The sequence below is a fragment of the Aspergillus ruber genome (assembly GCF_000600275.1).
Source record: "Aspergillus ruber CBS 135680 unplaced genomic scaffold scaffold00002, whole genome shotgun sequence".
Classification (NCBI taxonomy): Eukaryota; Fungi; Ascomycota; class Eurotiomycetes; order Eurotiales; family Aspergillaceae; genus Aspergillus; species Aspergillus ruber.
Genome location: NW_024467298.1, coordinates 299,182 through 319,702, shown reverse-complemented (window position 1 = coordinate 319,702; position 20,521 = coordinate 299,182). Strand labels below are relative to the sequence as shown.

At 48.9% G+C, this 20,521-nt stretch overlaps 8 protein-coding genes across 8 annotated transcripts; 3 read left to right on the top strand and 5 right to left on the bottom strand.

Moving 5' to 3' along the window:
• Positions 1–582: 582 nt before the first annotated feature.
• On the top strand, positions 583–909 carry EURHEDRAFT_373963 (uncharacterized protein; the record flags this gene model as incomplete). The annotated part of the gene is made up of 2 exons (XM_040778588.1): positions 583–726; positions 778–909. The coding sequence occupies 2 exons, from the start codon at positions 583–585 to the stop codon at positions 907–909; spliced, it is 276 nt and encodes a 91-aa protein (XP_040642565.1).
• Positions 910–4,493: 3,584 nt separating this feature from the next.
• EURHEDRAFT_117901 (uncharacterized protein) lies at positions 4,494–5,526 on the bottom strand. Its single transcript, XM_040777704.1, has one exon. It carries the CDS (start codon positions 5,238–5,240, stop codon positions 4,719–4,721), a length of 522 nt encoding a protein of 173 aa, XP_040642564.1. The 5' UTR covers positions 5,241–5,526; the 3' UTR covers positions 4,494–4,718.
• Positions 5,527–6,454: 928 nt separating this feature from the next.
• On the top strand, positions 6,455–12,393 carry EURHEDRAFT_512193 (uncharacterized protein; the record flags this gene model as incomplete). Its single annotated transcript, XM_040786046.1, has 3 exons — positions 6,455–7,457; positions 7,512–8,338; positions 9,253–12,393. 3 exons carry the CDS (start codon positions 6,455–6,457, stop codon positions 12,391–12,393), a joined length of 4,971 nt encoding a protein of 1,656 aa, XP_040642563.1.
• Positions 12,394–12,632: 239 nt separating this feature from the next.
• EURHEDRAFT_447339 (putative acid phosphatase) lies at positions 12,633–14,504 on the bottom strand (the record flags this gene model as incomplete). The annotated part of the gene is made up of 7 exons (XM_040783663.1): positions 12,633–13,534; positions 13,581–13,915; positions 13,977–14,142; positions 14,194–14,209; positions 14,262–14,296; positions 14,346–14,358; positions 14,415–14,504. 7 exons carry the CDS (start codon positions 14,502–14,504, stop codon positions 12,633–12,635), a joined length of 1,557 nt encoding a protein of 518 aa, XP_040642562.1.
• Positions 14,505–14,578: 74 nt separating this feature from the next.
• On the bottom strand, positions 14,579–15,930 carry EURHEDRAFT_117774 (putative short chain dehydrogenase/reductase). The gene has a single exon (XM_040777703.1). The coding sequence runs from the start codon at positions 15,817–15,819 to the stop codon at positions 14,893–14,895; it is 927 nt and encodes a 308-aa protein (XP_040642561.1). The 5' UTR covers positions 15,820–15,930; the 3' UTR covers positions 14,579–14,892.
• EURHEDRAFT_383074 (40S ribosomal protein eS25) lies at positions 15,880–17,131 on the top strand (the record flags this gene model as incomplete). The annotated part of the gene is made up of 4 exons (XM_040779560.1): positions 15,880–15,912; positions 16,239–16,272; positions 16,465–16,674; positions 16,744–17,131. 4 exons carry the CDS (start codon positions 15,880–15,882, stop codon positions 16,764–16,766), a joined length of 300 nt encoding a protein of 99 aa, XP_040642560.1. The 3' UTR covers positions 16,767–17,131.
• Positions 16,760–18,063, bottom strand: EURHEDRAFT_408080 (putative heme/steroid binding domain protein). The gene is made up of 2 exons (XM_040780736.1): positions 17,693–18,063; positions 16,760–17,626 (listed from the first exon to the last, which is right to left on the bottom strand). Exons 1-2 carry the CDS (start codon positions 17,951–17,953, stop codon positions 17,141–17,143), a joined length of 747 nt encoding a protein of 248 aa, XP_040642559.1. The 5' UTR covers positions 17,954–18,063; the 3' UTR covers positions 16,760–17,140.
• A 940-nt stretch (positions 18,064–19,003) lies between these two features.
• EURHEDRAFT_446488 (GTR/RAG family Ras-related GTP-binding protein) lies at positions 19,004–20,234 on the bottom strand (the record flags this gene model as incomplete). The annotated part of the gene is made up of 4 exons (XM_040783608.1): positions 19,004–19,169; positions 19,223–19,906; positions 19,960–20,061; positions 20,113–20,234. 4 exons carry the CDS (start codon positions 20,232–20,234, stop codon positions 19,004–19,006), a joined length of 1,074 nt encoding a protein of 357 aa, XP_040642558.1.
• Between the last annotated feature and the right edge of the window lie 287 nt (positions 20,235–20,521).

Sequence of the window (20,521 nt, the reverse complement as noted above, 5' to 3'; positions counted from 1 at the left end):
GGTATCCACAACAAATTCATAGTCTTGTTGAACGCACAAATAGCGAGGTATAGGGCCATCATCAAGGTTGAGACGACGTCCTTGGCGTGTGTCGGGGTCCGAAAAGGGAAATGCGGGCTTATCCGAATTTTTGTGCATGTTATGCAGCAGATAATGTGACTCTGTGTGAGTCAAGATGACTACTCTTTTTCTCTGATGGGGGCAAATCTGATGTTTTATTCTCTGGATACTTCATTTAGAGTTCCATGGTTTGGGCGGTATTCAAAAGCAGTCATATCATAGATCTCTTGGCATATGTCAAGAACCAAACATCACCATCTAACCAATGGCATTGAACTCATAGCATCACCAAATCGTACGTACCAGTTTCAATTGTGAAAAGAGGCCTCAAGTTAAGAAACTCAGTTTATTCCACATCACAATGCGTTCATTTCCCCGCATATAGTATAGATCATACCCGATGGCAGCGGACGCCACCGGCTTGGATACAAGGTATAAAAAAGCTAGTCAGTCTCAAGACAGACAAGTGCACTTAGAATCAATCGTCTCAAAAAAATCAATTATTTTATGTACCATTATACAATGTCCTCAAACCGAAATTGGAATACCGGCAATTTTGCCTTCCCTCCCCACGACCAAGCTCAGAAAATGGCCAGCAAGGGTGGCCAGCAGAGTAACCAACAGAGTAGCCAGGGAATATTTGCAAACATGGACCCATCCAAGCAGGTATGCTTTTCCTTTCCTATGCAGCACACAGAATATGCTAACAGCATTCAGCGGACCAACGCCCCCAAGAGTGGTCTTTCCGGAGGCGGATTCACGGCTAGTAGCCAGACGGCGCAGGATAGTCAACGACGGGGATCGAGACAGGCGTATATGTTTGATGAGTCGGAGGTGCCAGAGGAGTAAGCGCTGTATGCATAGTTTGATGTTAAGTTCATTATCTTCGATATGCTGTAAGTAAAGTTTTGTTATTTATGGGAGCTGAATGCCCAAACAATTGTATTCTAGAGCAATGCAATCCATGGGAGTTGTAACGTCCTAATTCTAGTATATCATATATTACTAGCAAACAATTGAAAAAAGATATCATAGTAACCCTAAGCCTCTGTAATGCTAAGTGGAAGATAAATTAACGGGGGAATAGTTTGAGGGAATCTAATACAAATGGGTTCTCCTCTCTTTTAAGAGGATGATATCTCTAATCCATGTATGAGTGTATTCCTATATATTATCCCCGCTGGGGGAATATTTGCAGTCTTCCAATTTTGGTTTAGGATGTGTGTAGATAAAGCAGTGCCCCGATAATCATCTCTAGCTGGTGATGATGATGTAAAAAGAAAACTAGGGAAGAATGGCGCTGGGGTTCCCGATATATCGGACCTTCCGACGACTACTCCTCACATGGAACTGTTGTCGGCTCCTCGGCAAGAGTGGATGGCAAGCAGACATATCCCATGTTGTCCGAATCCAATGGCTCAGGAAAGGTGCGTGATGGCCTTGTTTCGGGTACGCAGCCAACACCATGGTCCGAACTCAGACCATTAGGCACACTAAGGCACGTTGGATATGGAACAAACATGCCAGTTCTTACAAAGAACGGCTGGTAGCCAAGGCCTCTCTACAGAAGGTCAGGCGTGATTTTTATGGTATAAATGAAATATTTTTATAAGCGAAGTCCGGCTCTGTTGTTTAAATCCTCCTGCAACCACATATGATCAACATTTGTCGGTTAAATTCTGCCATTACGTCGACCTAGTGATGAAAGTTTGATTTTTAGTAGGAACTAAGAGAACGTTTTCTCGACGGGACCGGTATCATAGAAGCAATGGGTTTTCCATTGACAGCTAATATATACCATTAACATCAGTTATTCAAGTAACACTATCAGGGCTATTAATCACCCCCATAGAGCGGAGGAAAAAATAGCCCTGTAACCTGATCAGTAATATTACCTTCCACTACACAACCTAGGGCTTCAGCTCCTTCTTGAGACGCTAGTCGCTTCCTCCACACCTGTGTTCATTCTTGTCGTAAATATCAATGATGGTCGATGCCAAGTCTGATGTTGAGGAGTCTTGGGGGGGACCATAGAAAACAAAAGCTTAGCACGCCCTAGAAGATCAAGGTAGCTCGATATCCTGGTGTCTGTGGTACATGCTTTGTGGTAGAATGTACAGTTACCGCAATCGGAACAAAAAGCTGGTTAGGTATCTTCTGCAGTGGATATGTCCGCAGTAATTGCAAATATAGGTTTGCGTTTTATAGGTTGATGGTGAATATCTCAAGCATTCTACAGCATTTTGTATCTTGTCTCCAAGAGGACCTGCAATACTTGGGTATATTCCGAAACAGGCGAGCAAATGATATTGGAAGTTGGAAGAAAAGCGCAACCAAAAGCAATGGGTTATTTGTTGCAGCATTGGCCGTTCCCATATTTCTTTCGAACCAAACTTCACCTCAAGGTCCGAGTGCCCTGATGCGTTCAGAGAAAAAGTGTGATAAAAGTGCCACAATACACTTTGAAGTTTGTCTGATATACTTACTGGAAAACAAACTAGCTATCCTTCATACGAGACGAGAATCCGGTTTTCTATCTCTTCCTGCAACAAGGAAGGCTTCCTGTTTCTCTCGAATTGTCTTTGGCATAATCTTGATATGAATGACAAGCTTTCACTTCTGCAAATCAGCATTACGGTTTATCTTAACCGTTCCACTATTATCACATCTTAAACTTACCAACATAAGTGGCAGGCTATGACAGTTAAGGAAAAGGCTAATACAATCTGCTGCAAAGTACCACATCTCTTTGTCCAAGCGATAATAGCATTCGAGAAGAACCCGGAGTTCATGGTTCACACGGCATTTACGTTACGGGCAGTAGTGGCTAGGGTTCAAATCAACTCAGCGGCGATCTCCCGTGCTTACATCGATAGCCTTGGGCAGGGTAATCCTTTAGAAGAAAGGTTTACGGTCTTTCGCTCTATGGTCTGATCTCTGGGGACAGGATCACTGACGGGGGTTTCTGAGGGCCACTATTGGACTTTTCAGGTACTTGAATGTTGTGCGGTCCAACAGTGGAGGATGATATGGTTTCGGTATTATTGCATTTTTGTCAGCCTGTTATCCACTACAGGCTACTGTGACTGACTAGCTATTTCCCTGCATTCTTGTGCCCTTGTAGCTTTCTGTGCATTACAATCAAGACTTGTTTCATTAGGTCTCATTCATATTCTACCAAAATCTGTCTTACGGTAAGACAGACTCATCGCCCTTTCAATCCGCAGCATCTTTACCGATAAATATGGCTTCCAGACTTCCCTTCGCAAAAACCAAAACAATCAACAAATTACACATCGCCTATGAAAGGTACGCTGCCTTAACAGCACAATCATACAAGCAAAGCAAAAGTTCTAGACAGCTAATGTTCTTCTACCTAGCAACTTTACTGTCAATCGGCAACAGAAAATGAACTCAGAATGGGTCCGGTTGACAACGCGCAATGAACCACCCTCAGCCAAGAGTGGTCAGGTCTCGACCAGGAACGGAACTGAACGGTTCCACTTGTTTCTTTGAGGTGAGAAATAGTTATCCAGGTCTTTGGTTAACCGTTCATGGTGCTTCCTTAGGCAAAACGCAAGAGAGTCTGAATAATCTAGGTCTTGACCAGAGCAAAAATGCCCCACTGGTCTCTTTCGAGGTGAAAAGCTTCAATTACCCCAGAAGTACATGTCATCAACCGCTCACATTTCTTCTTAGACCAAAGAAAAAGACTTCACTGATAGTTTACAGACTCCTATGAGGGCATCCTTGTTCAAGATAGCTACACTGCTGGGCCAAACAGTGATCAGCTCTTCTGAGCAGTGAGGCGCCTGTCTCGGATTTCAAAGATGAGCAACACCACTTCCCAGCCAGTAAGTATCTGGCTTGGTACCAAGAACAAGCCTCTCACGGTTAAAATTACTGGTGGAATCATCATCAGCCGAGATACCGACTGGTCGGGAGTTACCAGGTATGAAAAGATACTGTTGGCTTCGTTTGAGATGAGTAGCTCTCAATTGCCCTATAATTTTTTGTTTGTTCACTGTTCACGCTGCTTCTCCAAGCCAAGCGAAGGGATGCTTCGGTGGTGAAATGGAGATCGCGGCAGGTATCCTGCACAGGAAGTCGCAGGAATTCTGGACAGGCCATGATCAACTCGTTGTAGTTGTGAGAGTGTGAATGGTCCGATCAAGAGGCATTCGCCCTCAGTATCCATGGCACTCGCTTCAAATTGAAGGTTGGCTTCTGAGAGAAGAGAATACTTGCAAGCAGTCAACAGCCCGACCATGCCAACCGACCAGAATCGCTAAGTCAGACGGTTGGATTCGTTGAACTGACAGGTCTAGATCAGCGACCGCAGGCACTCAATTTCTGTATAGCTTTTGTCGCGTGTTTATCGCGGCAATTTTGATGCTTGATTGTTGCGGAGCATACTTGGATAATTTGTTTGCAATACGGATCGTCTAGAGGATCATTGCCACAGAGCACTGACGGAGTATTTAGTACTACTCCGTGCAATATATATGGCAACCAGAGAAGATCAACATAGTGGATTAATGGGCTATGTGCTAAGCCCTACGAACATCGACCTGTTTTTAGTTCCCATTTTTTGTTCTCAACCACTGGAACCGCTGTAAAAGTCTTCTTTTTCTTCTCCCGTGTATGTTGTAACCATCCTAATTCCTGACACTCTGACTAAGCGGCACTTTTGTATCTCCGTGTCTGCTCCCATCCTCGGGGTAGATTACCATATGCGGAAACAAACCACAAACGCAAAAAGGGCTGAGTAAAAAACCACTCATTGGACAAACGCAGCCAATGAAGTGACAGTGTGCTCTTCTGAGACAAGGGCGGGAACGCGCAGGGATAGACGAGCGAGGACTAGGGGGCAGTGCCGTTGAATGAGGAGCGTCGATTGCCGTGCCAAGCTTTGCCTGCATTCCCCACTGCGACAATAGTGTTCCGAGACTAGGACGGGTTTGGCTAGGGACCGAGTGTGGGTGGGAGGAGACGGTGGGAGGCGTTCCAGAAAGACAAACAGGCAAAGAGTTGGGATTGGGGGAATTGGTTGCCTTCTGATTTGAAGATGATGCACTCTGCGCTGTACAACAAATATGTGTATAGTACAGGATGAATACGGGGTACGTTCGAGATTGACTACCCGCGTCAACTTGAGGACCAATCCCAGATTGATTCATCAAAGGCAAATTCACGGGAGACGGACAGCATCCGGGAGTCTGGTCCCAGTCCCATTAATTGGCCCATTGACTTTCCCTAGGGCTCTTCAAGGCAATCCAATCGGATGGCTGCACTCGACGACCACTATACTGCTGAGGGTTTAGGGGGTTCTAGAGCCTATTGAGTGGTCCGATTTCGTTTCAGTAGCCTCCCCGAGCGATAACATTTTGTATTTGGCCTGAAACGAACAAGTGTGCAAGTGTGTGGGAGGCGAAGAAAAAAGAAAGTCAATGAGAGGGGGGGCGCTTGAACCTGGCAAATGAGATGGGATGGATGGAACAGGGAATAATGATCCTTTAGTGTAATAGTACTATGTACTACCGACCACTGGCGACTAGATGGGGAGTGCTATGTGCGGAGTGGGACACTATGACCAGGCATCACTGTGAAATGACCTGCTTCAGATGGTGTCTTCTGTGCTTCTTGTATATCACAGACAGATGTTAGAGACGTTGAATCTCCGTGAAGATCGGTAGTACATTGTAAATAGTGTCCTCAGGCTCCAACAATCTTTAAACGGAAAGAATGGAGAATGCCTGATGGGGCGCAGGCCAAGCCTATTTCCGAGCTTGCCAATCATAAAATACGTACAAGCGGGGCTATTCTAAGTCAGCAGAGGACGCGCAAGCGCACTAACCAAAAACGGACTGGTTTCTATTCCTGGATGGCTGCGCAGTTGGTTTGTGTGGTGTTCCGTGTAGGCGGTCGCAGAGTCGCCTCTCGTCTCTCCCTTTCTTCCTTTTCCTTGTTTTTCCTGTTTACTGCCAGTTTTTATTAGATTCTTTACCGTGCCCATAGCCACATCAATATTGCAACCATTGAAACGACTGTTGATCTCGCCTCTATACTATCAGACAATAAGCGACCAGTTAATCACTTCTAGTCTCGTTGTTATTTCCATACTGGGCTTCTTTGATTCCCCCCCCCCCTCTGATCATTTCCGATCTCGGGTTTGGTCTGTTGCCAGTCCCAAATTAACCCCTTGAGAGACCCGACCAAATCATCTCCCTTTCTTCATCAGTCTCTCGCTTCCACTACGCTCTCTCTTCTTTTTTCAGATCCAACCTTAACGTTTTTTTTTTTTTTTTTTTTTCTGTTTCTTGAGCGATATCATTCACTTTCGTTTGCTTGTTCTATCCTGGAAAAAAAAGAGAATAACCACATAATCATCACCATGGCTACACTGGCCGAACACCCGACCGTCGCCCCGTCGACGACTTGCTACGATCCTGACATCGACTCCTTCCTCAACCTCGACCAGATCACCTACGCTACCGAAGCTCCCAGGCCAAAGGCTTCGCTGCCAAGTCAACCTGCCGTTCCAAGCACAGATTTCGCCGCTGGTGATGTTCGCAGTGCCGGCTTCGCTTCGAATGGTCAAACACCGATTGCCTTCCAGGCTCCGAGCCACCAATATGACGAACACAAGCAGCAGACTGGTCTTCCTCCAGGCGCTTTGGCTCATGCGATGTCCTTCAACCATGCTAACAACATGGGCTATGGCGGTGCCAGCCCTGGGTTTGCCATGGGAGGAGACATGTATCCCCAGATGAAGCGCGAGGATCCCCTTGATTTCAACGCCATCCCCGCCCGTAACCCAGCTGAGATGGACATGGAGGGCGACAACATCAACTCGGCTCCCGGTTATTTCTTCTCGCCAAACCCCAACAAGGCCCAGTTTGTCGACCCTAATGCTCTGGCTTCCCAGGAGGCTGTCCCCGCTGGACACTCGACCCAGGTTGGTCGTATGTACCCGGGTATGCACCAGCAGCAAGCAGCCATGGCCAAGGCCGCTCAGCAACAGAGACAGCATGAGATGCTTCGCCAGCAGCAACAGCAGCAGCAGCAACAACAACAACTCCAGCAGCGTCGCATGGAGGAACAGGCCCAGCAAAGCAACGCCTCTCAGCCCCGTGCTCAGCGGAATTCCGACCCTGTTGTCGAGGAGCGCATCTCTCGCCTTCTCCAGCAGATCAGACAGAGCTCGATGAGTTCGCCGTCCGACTCGCCCAGTCCTTCCCTTCTGCCCCAGATGGCCAAGGCCAAGAAAGAAGAGCAGGATATGGACGAGGACGAGAGACTCCTTGCTAGCGAAGAGGGCAAGAAGCTCAGCAGCAAGGAGCGTCGTCAGCTCCGTAACAAGGTTTCAGCTCGTGCTTTCCGATCTCGCCGAAAGGGTATGATCTAGCATCCTTTGAATCAAAAAGACCTGATCAAACTAACTCGAATAGAATACATCGGCCAGCTTGAAAACGAAATTGCCTCGCGCACCAACGAATCCCACGAACTTCGCATCCAAAACCGCGCTCTTTATGAGGAGAACGCTCGTCTGACCGACCTTGCTCACATGCTTTTGGCGTCGCCTCAGTTCTCGAACTTCATGGAAGAAATGAACGTCACCGGTCTGCCTCAGCTCCAGACCACTTCCAAGCAGCAGCCTCAGCAATCGCAGCCACAGTCGCAGCCTCAACAGCAGCAGCAGCAGCAGCCGACACAGCCCTCGCAGCCGCCTATGCAGGCCAACATCCCCGAGGCCACCCAGAACCAGACTCCCCAAGATTTCCAGATGCAGCAGAGTATGGTCATGGTTCCCAACCAGGGAATGGACATGACTGGCATGGGTCTGAACGGGGGATGGAACTCTGGAATTGACATCAACTACGCCAACACCCCCGTCTTTGCCGTCATGGAAGTGCCCGAGGGTCCTGCTCTTGATGCCGAAGTTCTTTCCGGAAAGTCATCCAGCTTTGGTAGCATCCTCCCGGAGTCTACGAAGCAGGAAGCCCCTGTCCTTGAGCGCGCACCGCAGGTCGAGGAGCCCAAGGAAGTGACTGGTGTCGTGAACCCCAACGTTGAGATTGACGAGTCGGATCCTGCCTTTGCCCTGTTTGTCGACTCCGTCAAGTCGCAAACACATACCGAGGAGTCGTTCGAGGGTGTCAAATCGGAGAAGGCCCCGGCCTTTGAGCTTGTGGTTGAGTGTGATTCCAAGACTACCGAAGCCCGATTCGCTCAATTATGTCTCAGCATGGAAGCATCTTTCGAACGTGTTTCTATGGTGACTACTCATCTTTCATGATTCCCCACGCCGCGCTTGTTTCGGACCAGATTTTTGTAAATTTGTTTGCTTTCTCTAGAGTCGTTCCTTTAGTGTTTTAGGTTGCTGAGCACCATTCCAAGGACACTTGACTTTTCTTTTGTTCATGATTATGTATCTGTCTTAACCTGCTATCTTTCGTGCTTCTTTTTCTTCATTGTTGACGGGGTTCAATGGGTTTGGTTTGGCTGTAATATCCGGGGATTTGGATGGCTACATTTGGGAATTTGGGATATTTGCAATTTGACTACAATAGACTGAATTTGAAATTATCATCAAAATGAGTGCTATCATACTCCCCATAATATGACCACTGCTGTCACTGTAGGCTAGTCGTACTCCGTGCAAACACCGCGAAAAAGATAACCCGGGCAAAAAAGCAAACTCCGAAGCACCGCACGCCTCCCGTATGTCGACGACAGAACAACCCTGTCATTTTTATCTGCAATTGTGACTCACTACGCTCTATGGTGACATGGTGCGCGTCTCGCCTTTCCTCTGCTGTTAAAGCCTCTTTCCCCCCAGCCAAATTGGCTTCTCTCCGTCGAACCGGGAGGCTGTTCTCGCAAGCCTCTCGTGGGTGCTTCTTTCCACAAACGCCTCGCTCCTTCTCTGCAGCTGCCATTCTCTTAGCGAAATCAAAAAATAAGACTACCTTCCGGCCATTCGTCTCTGAACCCCAGTGGCCTCGGCTATTGCATTTTGAACGCACACCCGCAATTCCAGACGCATACGTTATTCGAGCGCCCCGCTCCGAGTCTCGACGACTTTCTCGCTCCTCGAACAATAATTATATTATTTACCAGTCTGATTTGTATAAATCGAACGGATTCGATCATAAAAGGCCATCACCACTTGGAATTGCGCCAATGAAGTTTTACTACCAGGTCCTCACGACGCCGACTGGCGATACCCCCGGCACGACATTGCTGCTGCATTTCCCAGATAAGCGGTACTTCTTCGGACATCTATCGGAAGGTACGCAGCGGGCGTGTACGGAGCGTGGCGTCAAACTCACCTATTTAACCGATGCATTCCTTACTGGCCGTACGGAATGGGCGAACAACGGCGGTTTAATCGGCACGATCCTGACTCAGGCGGACGGCCTTATCAACTCGAATCTGGCGCTGGAAACCGCCGCGCAGGCAAAAGGGTTGACGGCTGAGCAGACAAAGCATGGTGTTCCATATGCGGAGAAAAATGGACAGGTTGTGGCGCAGAGGGGCAGTTTGACGATTCATGGAGGGCGGAATATCACGCATAGTCTGGCGACTGCTAGGCGATTTGTGTTTCGGAAGGGAATGCCGGTCTTTATGAGGGAGTATGATTCGGAGACGATGGGGAAGAGGAGGTCTGTGGCGAATGAGGATGCGTTTCAAGAGCCATCGTGGTTTGATAATAACATCAAGGTGTGGGCTATGCCTGTTAGTTCTTCACCGACGGGGCAGGATGGTGGTGAAACTTTACAAAGTGGTCAGCAGAGCCCTAGGAAAAGAAGCTTGGATGAGTTTCAGGAGAAGGAGGATGGGGTTGATATGCGTGACCGGCGACTCAGGGAACAGATCATGAGGCAGTCTGTTGTCACTGATATGTTCAACTCATCGTGGAGAATGGATGCGCTCATCGAGACTCCCCTGGCCGAGGTGAAGATGCCTGCGTCCATGTTCATTCGCAATCCTGAGACCAAGCAACTCGAACAGTATATGGGTCCTGCTCCGGGAAGCGATCAGCCACTCCCCAATATCAAGGTTCTCGTACGCCAACCTTGGCCGGGCGCGACGGTTGAGAAACTACCCCCAACTACCTGGTGTGACGAGGCTCTTTCCTACGTTGTGCGGAATCACGATGTCCGTGGCAAGTTTGACCCTAAGAAAGCAGAAGCGCTGAAGATCCGCAAAGGTCCCGACTATGCTCGTCTGACCAAAGGCGAAAGCGTTGTATCTATGGATGGAAAGACCGTCACACCGGAAATGGTTCTGGGACCCCCGCGGCCTGGAAAGGGGTTGGCGATCATTGACTTGCCATCTGTAGACTATGTCGAGAACCTGGTTAACCGCCCAGAGTGGAATTCGCCAGCTGTGACGACAGATCTGGAGGCTTTCCTTTGGATCCTGGGACCTGGTGTAGGCGATCATCCCAAGCTGCGTGAGTTTGTTGAGAAGAGGCCAAACGCCAAGCATATCGTCTCCAGTACGGATTACTGCCCGAACTACCTTGCCCTGCCTAGTGTTGCGGGATCGTCAATCCGTCTGGCTCGCTTGAAGGGTGATAGTTATTCGATTCCTTTCCATGATAACGTGACGCTTCCGCAGCCAGGAACACCAACACACGGATCGGAGGTTACGAAGCAGAGCATCCAGTCCTCGCCGTTCGAACCATCAGAGCCAGGTCTCGTTATTGGCATGGAACCCAAGTTCGAAGTCAACCGTTCTGAGGTCATGCAAAGACTCAACCCAGCGGAAGTGGTAGATAAAATTCCCCGTGCGGTCGAGAAACGAGTCGACACGATCCGCAAGCGCATGAAGAAGCAAGAATTCTTGAAAAAGCTGGAGAATGTCCGGAAAGATCTCCCTGGACAGGATGTGGAGATTATCGCGTTGGGGACTGGCTCTTCCGCACCATCGAAATACCGCAATGTTTCTGCTACGCTACTCAAGGTTCCTGGGTACGGTTATTACTTGCTGGACTGCGGTGAGAACACTCTTGGACAGCTGAAGCGTGTTTATAATCCTGAGGAATTGCGGGAGGTGCTGCGCAACTTGCGTATGATTTGGATTTCCCACCTTCACGCCGATCATCACTTGGGTACTGCGTCTCTCATCAAGGCTTGGTACAAGGAGAACTACCCCAAAGGCGTACCCTCGCAGGGACAATACATCGAAGACGATGTCAGCAAGATCCTGGAGGAAAAGCGCTTATTCATTCTATCTGAGGAAAGTATGATTAGCTGGCTGGAAGAGTACGCGGCTGTCGAAGACTACGGATTTTCGAAGACAGTCCCTCTCTCAGCATATCCATACATGGACGGAAACAAGCGTATACTCACTAGCTTCGTCTACCGCCACACTCGCGCCGATGGCAGCTACCCTGGTCAGATGCGGGATGTTGGCAAACCCTCAAACACTCTCCTCCGCTTCGACGACGACAACTCCCCCCTTACAACTCAACTCCGCGCCGCGACCGGCCTTCAAGACTTCCGCACCACGAGAGTATCCCACTGCCGCGGCGCAATGGCTGCCTCACTTATCTTCCCGGATGGCTTCCAAGTCTCGTTCTCGGGTGACTGTCGTCCATCGCAATCATTCGCAGAGATTGGAAAGGGCTCCACAGTCCTCATCCACGAAGCTACTTTCCAAGATGATATGTACCAATCCGCCATGGCGAAGCGCCACTCAACCACCTCCGAAGCCCTCGAAGTTGGCCGCCGTATGGAGGCACGGACTATCCTGCTTACGCACTTCAGCCAGCGATACCAGAAGGTTGCCTACGTGGACCAGAAAACAGGTGCCGTAAAGCACGAAGAAGCCCAAGATACCCCCGCCGATGCAGATGCGGGCGAAGAACCCGAAACCCTCCAAGACGACACCTCATCCACAGCTCCTAAATCCTTTAAGGATGTCATCACCCTCCGCCGTCCGAACCAGCATACCTCGCCCTCCACCCGTTCATCAGTCCTAGACCGCACACCTACAACAGCCGTGTTTGATTACATGCGCGTGCGTGTGGGTGATATTCCCATTGCTCAAGCTTACGCTCCAGCTCTTGAGAAATTGTTTGATATTCTCGAGCGTGCATCTACTGAGGAGGCAAACCAAGCAAAGAAAGAGCGGGAGGAGCAGAAGCCGATTGATTCGAAGCGTGGGAAGAAGAAGGCTGAACGACAAGCGCTTTCTCAGGGTAAGCAGCTGCCTGTGCAGGAGGTTTCTGCTGCGGATGTGGAGACTGGGCCCAGTGTTTGGAGTGCGGATGAGAGTGAGAGTGGGTGGAGTACTAGTGAGCCGGAGGATGACAAGTGATACAATACATACTTGGGACTGGTATAGCTTATTGCTCTGTATATTATTACATTCGGTTCGGTTCATGTTTATAGATTGTTTGGGATTGGCTTGGATTTGATTGGATATGAAAAGCACTTGTTTATGTGTATGTTTATGGAATAAATAGCAGGCATTATTCTATGAGCAAACCAAAGCCAAAACCACATAGCTAGGTATCATGTACTATGTACATTTGTCCATCTTTATCAACATTTTGTCTAAGCAAACCGCTTCACCCTCTCCACATCATCCTTTCCATACAGCCCCTCCCCCAAATTCTCTGTACACTCGACCATCCAGTTCTGTGGCGTGAACTTATCAACCATATCCTTGAATGCATCCAATGTACAGAATGTATCGTTACCGGGGAGATGGTTCTCTGGCTTCGCAGCGCATCCGGGAATACGCATGGGACGGTCATTGTATCTGACTCGCACGTAGTGCTTTTCTTGCATGGATCTCCTAGCGGAGTCTGGGAGGACAGAGAGAGGGTTACGAGATAAGGTGGATGGTTTAGCGAGGGAGGACGTTGATGTAGAGGAACCATCTAGCAGACCGGAAAAGAAACTGGATGTTTTCTTGGGCAATTGTGCATCCTCGTTGTTCTGGGATTGAGGCTCAGTTTCGGTCTTTGTGAAGAGCTCAATGGCCACAGAAGATGTAAATGGTGGCCATCTTCCGTCGAAAGCATCCAGACTACCCAGGATAGCGGCAAGGGTGGTATCATGGCATCCGCTCATAGCAAACTTGATCGCTTTCCCGTTCTCCGCAGAGCCTGAAGGAGAAGTCTCGCTCCGCCAGCCTCCATCCACGGCGGTACTAACCATCCGATCGACAACGTCGCCCATAAGTCCTCCGATACCGAGACGGCGGTACTCATTGCTCTCCTGGTATCCGGAGTACCATTCATCGCTGGCGATTTTGTCGGTGATTGCGCGGGCTTTGGCGTCGTAGAATTCGCGGGGGAGTTTTGTGGCGGGGCCGTGGGCGTATGTTGCGTTAATTGTGTCGTTGATGCCGGAGAGGCGTGGGTGGGCGTCGACAGCGATGGTGGGAGAGTTGGCAGGCATCCATTTTGACCAAAGGGTGTTGAGGTAGGCCATCTCGTCGGTGTCATTCCCTGCACGTTGTCAGTATCTAGTATATTGGAGGGGGGAGAGGCGTACATCGCTTCGCTGCGCGGTCTGCAAAAAGGCGCGCAAGTTGTCTGAAGCGCCGACAGTTGCCTTCGTTCGGGAGCAGTGTCTCCTCGGAAATAGAGCGTGCCACGATCACCGGGGGAGGGAAGTCGAGGGTTCGTGCGTTGCGCGGATACATGCCAAAGAAGGCCTGTTGGAGCGACTCGAGGGCTCGAGGGAGGGGGGTAGTCCGCAGATACATATCCTCGGCATCCGATTTCACCTCGGGCATGAAACCCAGCTGGTCCACGTAAAGACGTCGCAGTCGTTGGCCCAGCGCGAATGTCGTCTCTCGGCCCTTGTCTGTTAACTCGCCGGGTTGGCTTTTCCAGTCAGCACTTTCATCTACTATTCAAGCAGGAAGATGAAAATTTAGTGTCGCACCAGATACCCTCGATTTCACCCTGTGCTCCCTGCGCAACCACAGCTTCGTCTCTACCGCCAAAGGTCTCCATCTTCCTTCTCCATGCGAATGAGTCCCATGTCGACATGTCTTGGCTGCTGGTTGCCATTTGGATCATCCGGCGCGCTACATTGCAGTATGGCCAGTCTAATCAAGTCAGTTCAGGAATCGTAGGAAGTATCGGAGGGGATGAGTTACATGCTGCAAGGCCTGTCTGTATACTATTAGTTCTGGGGGCTTTTAGATGCGGGGAAAGCAGTGCATACATTCTGAAACCGCGCTGAGACAGGCGTCCGTTCACCTAGAGCACATCAGTCTATGCCGATCCACGAGCACTTTGAAATCCACACCATGACGAAGAAACTGTCCAGGTTAGCCCAAGCTCAACCCTCCGATAAGCCGCGACATCGTCAACATACCACCTGGACCAATTCGAGCTTCAGGTCCTTAGGATAGAGCTGATCAAGCTCATCCTGGGAGTAAGCCTCACGAGGCACTAGGCTCGTCATTGGAATGACTGTTTTTGTGTTGCCTTTAACCAGAGCAGTGCCAACTGTTATGACTGTCAACAAAGACGGATCTGCTAAATGATGCCAGAAGGCGGTGGGCGGAGGGGCGACCAATCAGCGGACTGTTTGGGATCACCTGTCAATCTATACAACTACTAAGAGATTGGGAGAGAAATGGAATAAACGGTGGAAAGAAAAGATATTGGTTCAGTGTACAGAGTACGCTATGTATATACAGAAAATTAGGCCACATCGTGAGTACCATGTACGTACGTGCATACACATGCAAAGGTACTGTATATACTTCGAAAACCTCGGGTATCGGATATCATATGCAAACAATTCGACTAAGATGGTGGGAGTACTGTTATACATAGCGGCATGCGCATTAGTTCCGCTTCGCTTGCCTCTCTTCAGCTTGCTTCTTCAGAGAATCCATGGTGTTCGCCAACATTTTGACCATGAAAGGTCTGGGAATGAAATCAAGACTGAGGCCCGCAATCGCATGACCCCAGTATCCAAATATCAGCGGAATGCCACAACCGACACGCTCCAAAGAAGCGGCAGCCATGGTCCGCGAGTCAGGGACCATTAAGCCCACATCGACGTCGTTGCTCTGGCTCCGCACACTTCCCACTCGAATTGCGAGTACCTCCACGTCTTGTCCGCGCGCCTTCACCTCTGCGTCAAGGGCTCGGCTGAAGGAGTCGACGAATCCTTTTGTTGCACTGTACACGGGGACAAATGGCATGCCATAAGCCGCAATCGAAGAAACGTTGAGGACCAAGCTGGGGCCGTTCCTCTCGAGGACTGGGAGTAAAACTCGGGTAATCTGTGTCATGAAAGTGGCATTGGTGTTGATGGTAGTTCGGACATCCTGATACGACAGCTCTGTCAGGCCCCGGTATGACTGTTTTTCTCCTCCGACATTGTTCACTAGGATCGTAAGGTTTGCATCGCCAATCTCATTAGGGGTTAGGTTGATATTCTCGTGGATATTAGCCGCATCGGAAACGATGACCTTATACTTGATGTTCGGGAACTTCGTCTGTAGCTCCTCTTGTCTTCGGCTGAGCTTCTCGCGGTTCCGACCATGCAGGAATACATTGAATCCACGCTCGCTGAGCTCTTCAGCAAACCCAAAACCAATCCCATCATTAGCACCAGTTATGAGAGCCCATGCGTCTTTGCCGGTAGGGTTATAGCGGGGGAGGGAGCTGGAGCGGATGTAGCAGTAGACATATCGAGCCAATTGAATCGCCCAGTAGCAGGTCGTGGCCACGCCAACGTAGTGAAAGATGTTAGATATAAGCATGCTTAACTCCGATATTATTGACAAGTATATGACAGAATTGCAACGCTAGTGACATTTTGAATGGAGGCTTATAAGGATACCCCCAGTGCCAGCGTACCTTATCACTGACGTCATATTACGATAGGCTGGATCTGTTGGTGCCCGACACGTAAGGCATGATACCCAAATGTACACACCGCCTCAGTAGCACCGCTAACCGAGGTGCGGCCAGTAAGGGCTTAGGGTTCAAGAAGCATGGGCTTAGTCATTCCCCACTCGAATTTCGCACTTGGCTTTGAAACTTCTGGCCGTTGCTGTTGCGTTGCTCTCTTCCGTTGAACAACCAGATCAGACAGAGTCAAAATGGTGAGCATTTGCGGTCCTATCTGAAAGCAGCACGACATTCTTTATTCCAGAATGGTATTAACACGATAAATTAGGCCCCCCAAAAGAAAAAGTGGTCCAAGGGCAAGGGTACGCTATTCCCATGATTCACTCCCTATCCTACCTCCCCTCCCGTTATCGGTCCTGCGAAGATTCTTCGTCGAGAAGAATGGAAATATATTTCATTTCGGATTTTCGAGTTTGGACGATACACGAGGAGAACGAACGGACGATAAGAGAGACAATCGCGCAGAATGAGGCTGACATAGGTTCGCCGTATAGTTAAGGACAAGGCCCAGCACGCCGTCGTCCTTGAGAAGTCTACCGCTGAGAAGCTCAACAAGGATGTCCAGTCCTACCGTCTCATCACTGTCGCCACCCTTGTCGACCGTCTCAAGATCAACGGTAGCTTGGCCCGCCAGGCTCTGGCTGATCTCGAGGAGAGGGGAGTGATCAAGAAGGTCGTCGGCCACCACGACCTCGGCATCTACAGTACGTTTCGCCTTTCGACCTATGCATAGGTGTGGCTTAGGTTCTAACAGCTATTTTTCTTTTTTCTAGCCCGCGCCGTCGCCGCCGAGTAAACGTTTTCCTTCCGATAATTTTCTCGCGGTTTCTTGTTTTCCTTTACGAATGATATCTCCATGAAAAGTTCGGGAATTCTGGCTGGGCGAATGATGTATAGTGGTTCGATGATTTTCGGAGTGAACGAATAGTCGCGCTATTGGCCGTGTCAAGTAACGGACTAAACGCAATTCATCCCTTCAATTCATTGTTCTTTCCGTAATAAGACGATTGATTTTATATGGAGCTGGGCTGGGGATGGATTATTCGCATTCTGTGCGTGAAGTATCAAACGGAAGCCCTCTACATCGTTCTAGAATCACATCGTGAATATTATTCGCAAATTTTAAACATGCAATATACATTCAACGCCAACTCCCTAGGCAATATTTTACTAGTCCACCTTCCTCTCCGGTCTCTGCTGCTGCGCAGCCTGACAAAGCTCCCTTTCAACCTTCGGCACCTCATCCAATCCAACAATCCTACCAACCTCAAAATACTTCTTATGATTCCCAAAAAACCCTTCCCAATGCGCCACCTGCTTCCTAACACTCGCCCTCGCCATCCTTACATCCTGCTCGCGCCGGATCTTCCGCTCCCCACTGCTCAGCCTCCCAATCTCCTCCTCGCTATCGATCGGGATAAACATCTCCTCTACACCGGAGAGATCGTGCGTTAGGTCCTCTTGGAAACAGCCCGTCACGAAGGCGCGCGTCGCGTCGCGGCCAGTGAAGAAGTTGTAGTGCCCGCCGGGGCCGTACATCATGCGGTTTGCGGAGACGTCGAAGATGGTGCTGTTAACAGCAAGGTAGACGGGGAGGGAGGGGTCGGAGCCGTTGTAGAGAGCCAGGTCGGAGGGGGTTAGTTGGAGAGGTCCTTTCTATTCATACTGTTAGCACTAGTTTTCCCCAGGATCCGTAAGGGAAAGGTATTGTGAAGAACGTACAATGTATCGGACCAACACCGGCCACCTCGTAAACCAGGGACGATACCCCCAGAGAACAGACTCGGACGAGGTCATGTAATATGATAATCCGCAGGACGCTACCACCAGCGTGACCAGCACGCGGACGATATCCAACAGACTGATGCCGGTGCGCTTATTGCCATTGTGCTTCTGCTTTTTCGGCTTGTTGTCGATTGCGGGTTGACCGTCAATTTCTTTTGGCGCGGACGATGCGACTTGCCTTTGGCGGAGGTCTGACATGGTTAATTGGTCTCTCGGAGATTCCTCAAAGATTCATCTGGTAAAGGTGGTGATGTGTTTTGTTTTCTGGGAATACAAGAGATTTTCCGAGTTCTCCGCCGCTTTGGCCAAGGGTGACACTGGCCGTTTTATATTGATTTGGTTGCTTATCCTTGCTACAGGCACCAATTTTAGAGGATTCAGATTCAGATAGCTATACGTTTACGTGCAGGCGAAGCAGATGGTCTTCCAATGAGAATAACTCGATATAATTTCTATCTAACTACTATTGGCCCGACACGACCAAGCGCAACTCAGGCGCAGAACTATATATCCCTTGAAAGAACTCTCGAGAATCCAACATTAAGACTTCGTATAGCTCGACAACCTCCAACGCACCACCGTATGGTATAATCCAGTGCAACCATCAATCGACATGCAAGACAGAAATCACCTAAAAACTAATCAACAATTAGCAAAAGCTCGACCAAATAAATCAACCGAAGCAAGCAAATGCGACTCGACAAAGGTCAGACATCCAAGGAAGTAATTGCGCTCAACGCCATCTAGAATGGGTTCAAACGATGACTAGCGTGGAAACTGCGAATGTAGGAAAAGTTTTCATCATAAAAGATGTCGAGGGCATTGCTGTGCTGAAGGAATAATTTGAGACTCACCATTAGTTAGTGTCGGATCGAGGCGCTTAGTGAAGAACAAGAAAAATGGCCGCTGAGCATCAAATCGGATACTCAAGCCATTTTGTGCAGCTGTGGGTGGTGAAGAAATTTCTTTGGAAGAGACGCGACTATTTAAAGGACAAAAAAATTAAAGCGGGTCGTGTTGGTGCCTGGATTATTATAGTTTATGCCTTATTGTCAATCCGGCCATCACAATTTGCCTAGCCTGATTTTGCTCAGAATGTATGATCATTCAGTCAATTGATGCTATCAGAAGAATATGGGTATGTCGAACAGCTTAGAAGGATAAAAGCCTGAAAACGCGACAGGAATATCGACAAAACAAGCTATCTCAAAAATTTTCGGGCATGTGCCCAGCCACCCCCAGGCAATCTTACACATGGTCCCTTTGGCTCTCAATCTCCTGGTCCTTATCCTGGTCCCACCCGCGGGTGAACACGTCCTGAAGGGCATCTTGGAATGTACGGCAGTTCATGTCAATCAGACCCTTTTTCTCCTTGGCCTCGGGGTGACGGAGCACAGATACGAGACACAGATATCTAGCAATCATGAGTAGACTGAGAGAGCAATGAGAAAGGGAGCATAAACATACTTGTTCATTTCCATGAGATGAATCATTGTCTCGTCATGCAGAACGACATGGCTCTCTGCTTCTTGGATTTGGTCACCCTTGGGCTTGCGGTCCGGATGATCCCACGAGTATAATTCAGAAACATCGACAATTACATCGATGTAGTCCGAGCACATCTCGTAGCATGCCATATCTATTGGACGAGTATCGGACGCAATGTAAATCTTGCTTAGCACATCGAAGAGATAGGTCTTTTCGAATCCACAGTTGTCACCAAGCGTGTTGATCAAGTTCTCGAGTGTGGATAGGTTGGGAATGAGCTTTTGAATGACTTTGCTGAATGCTTCGAATACCGAGTAGTCGTAAATTGACGTCATATAGTAGTGAACTGGTGCATTCTCGTAGCCGGCATCGCTTAGTTCATCCGAGATATGCTGCACAATGTCCTGGAAGGTATCGCCACGGTACTCGTCCGAAAGCCCGTCTACCTTATGGATGAAGACCTCAATATTGATGTTAGGATAGTATTGCTGAACAGTCAAGATTGTACGATTCAGGCGTGCAACAGAGTCCAGGTAGTCATCCTGCGCATCGATGACCCAAACCAAAGCCCCAAGGCTCCCAAAGATGTCCTCAAGGTCAAAGGAAGGCTCAAAATATTCCAGCTGACCGGGAAAGTCCCAGACCTGGAAGTCCATGAACGAGCTAGTCATAGGATGAGATTAGGTCCAAGTAAAGCGGAAACGCATGCCACTCACTGGATCGAGTCTTTTTGGATACGAGTTGTAGACTCAAGGAATAACGTCTCGTTCGGCGGCATTTTGTGGAAGACAACGCTAGCGATAGACGATTTTCCACTCCTTTATATTATTAATGTTGCTTCTTGGATGCTTGGAAACGCGGTATTTTACCTTCTCAACCCCATAAGAAGAAGACGAGGCTTGAGATCCTGAGTCTTGCTATTTGACTGACCGGCTTTCCCGGGAGCCACCAGGGCCTGGTTCGAAGTCTGTGGGGTTTTCAGAAATCCCATGTTAGCAATGATTCCAAAAAAGTGTTTAAGTGGTAAAGAGGGGCCATAGATATCTCGGAGAATATGAGACAGAAGTTTTGAGGTAGACAAGGTCAAGATAGTATGGCGTGATTCGGTACAGTGAGGCATTGGTTAGTGCAGTGAAGGCAGAGCGATCATCACACAAATGGACATTGTAGGACAACAAAATATGACCAGACAAGTTGCAATCACAACACGTTGACTGAAGAATAACACAGCAAAATGGGAAATGCGCAGGTTTAGATATTTCTTGGTTTGACTCTTGC

Coding starts and splice junctions, on each gene's coding strand:
- EURHEDRAFT_117901 (XM_040777704.1), bottom strand. CDS start 5,240: ATGAATCAATCTGGGATTGGTCCTCAAGTTGACGCGGGTAGTCAATCT.
- EURHEDRAFT_117774 (XM_040777703.1), bottom strand. CDS start 15,819: ATGCTTATATCTAACATCTTTCACTACGTTGGCGTGGCCACGACCTGC.
- EURHEDRAFT_408080 (XM_040780736.1), bottom strand. CDS start 17,953: ATGTCAGACCTCCGCCAAAGGCAAGTCGCATCGTCCGCGCCAAAAGAA. Junction 17,627..17,692: donor CGGTGTTGGTCCGATACATT/GTACGTTCTTCA, acceptor CAGTATGAATAG/AAAGGACCTCTCCAACTAAC.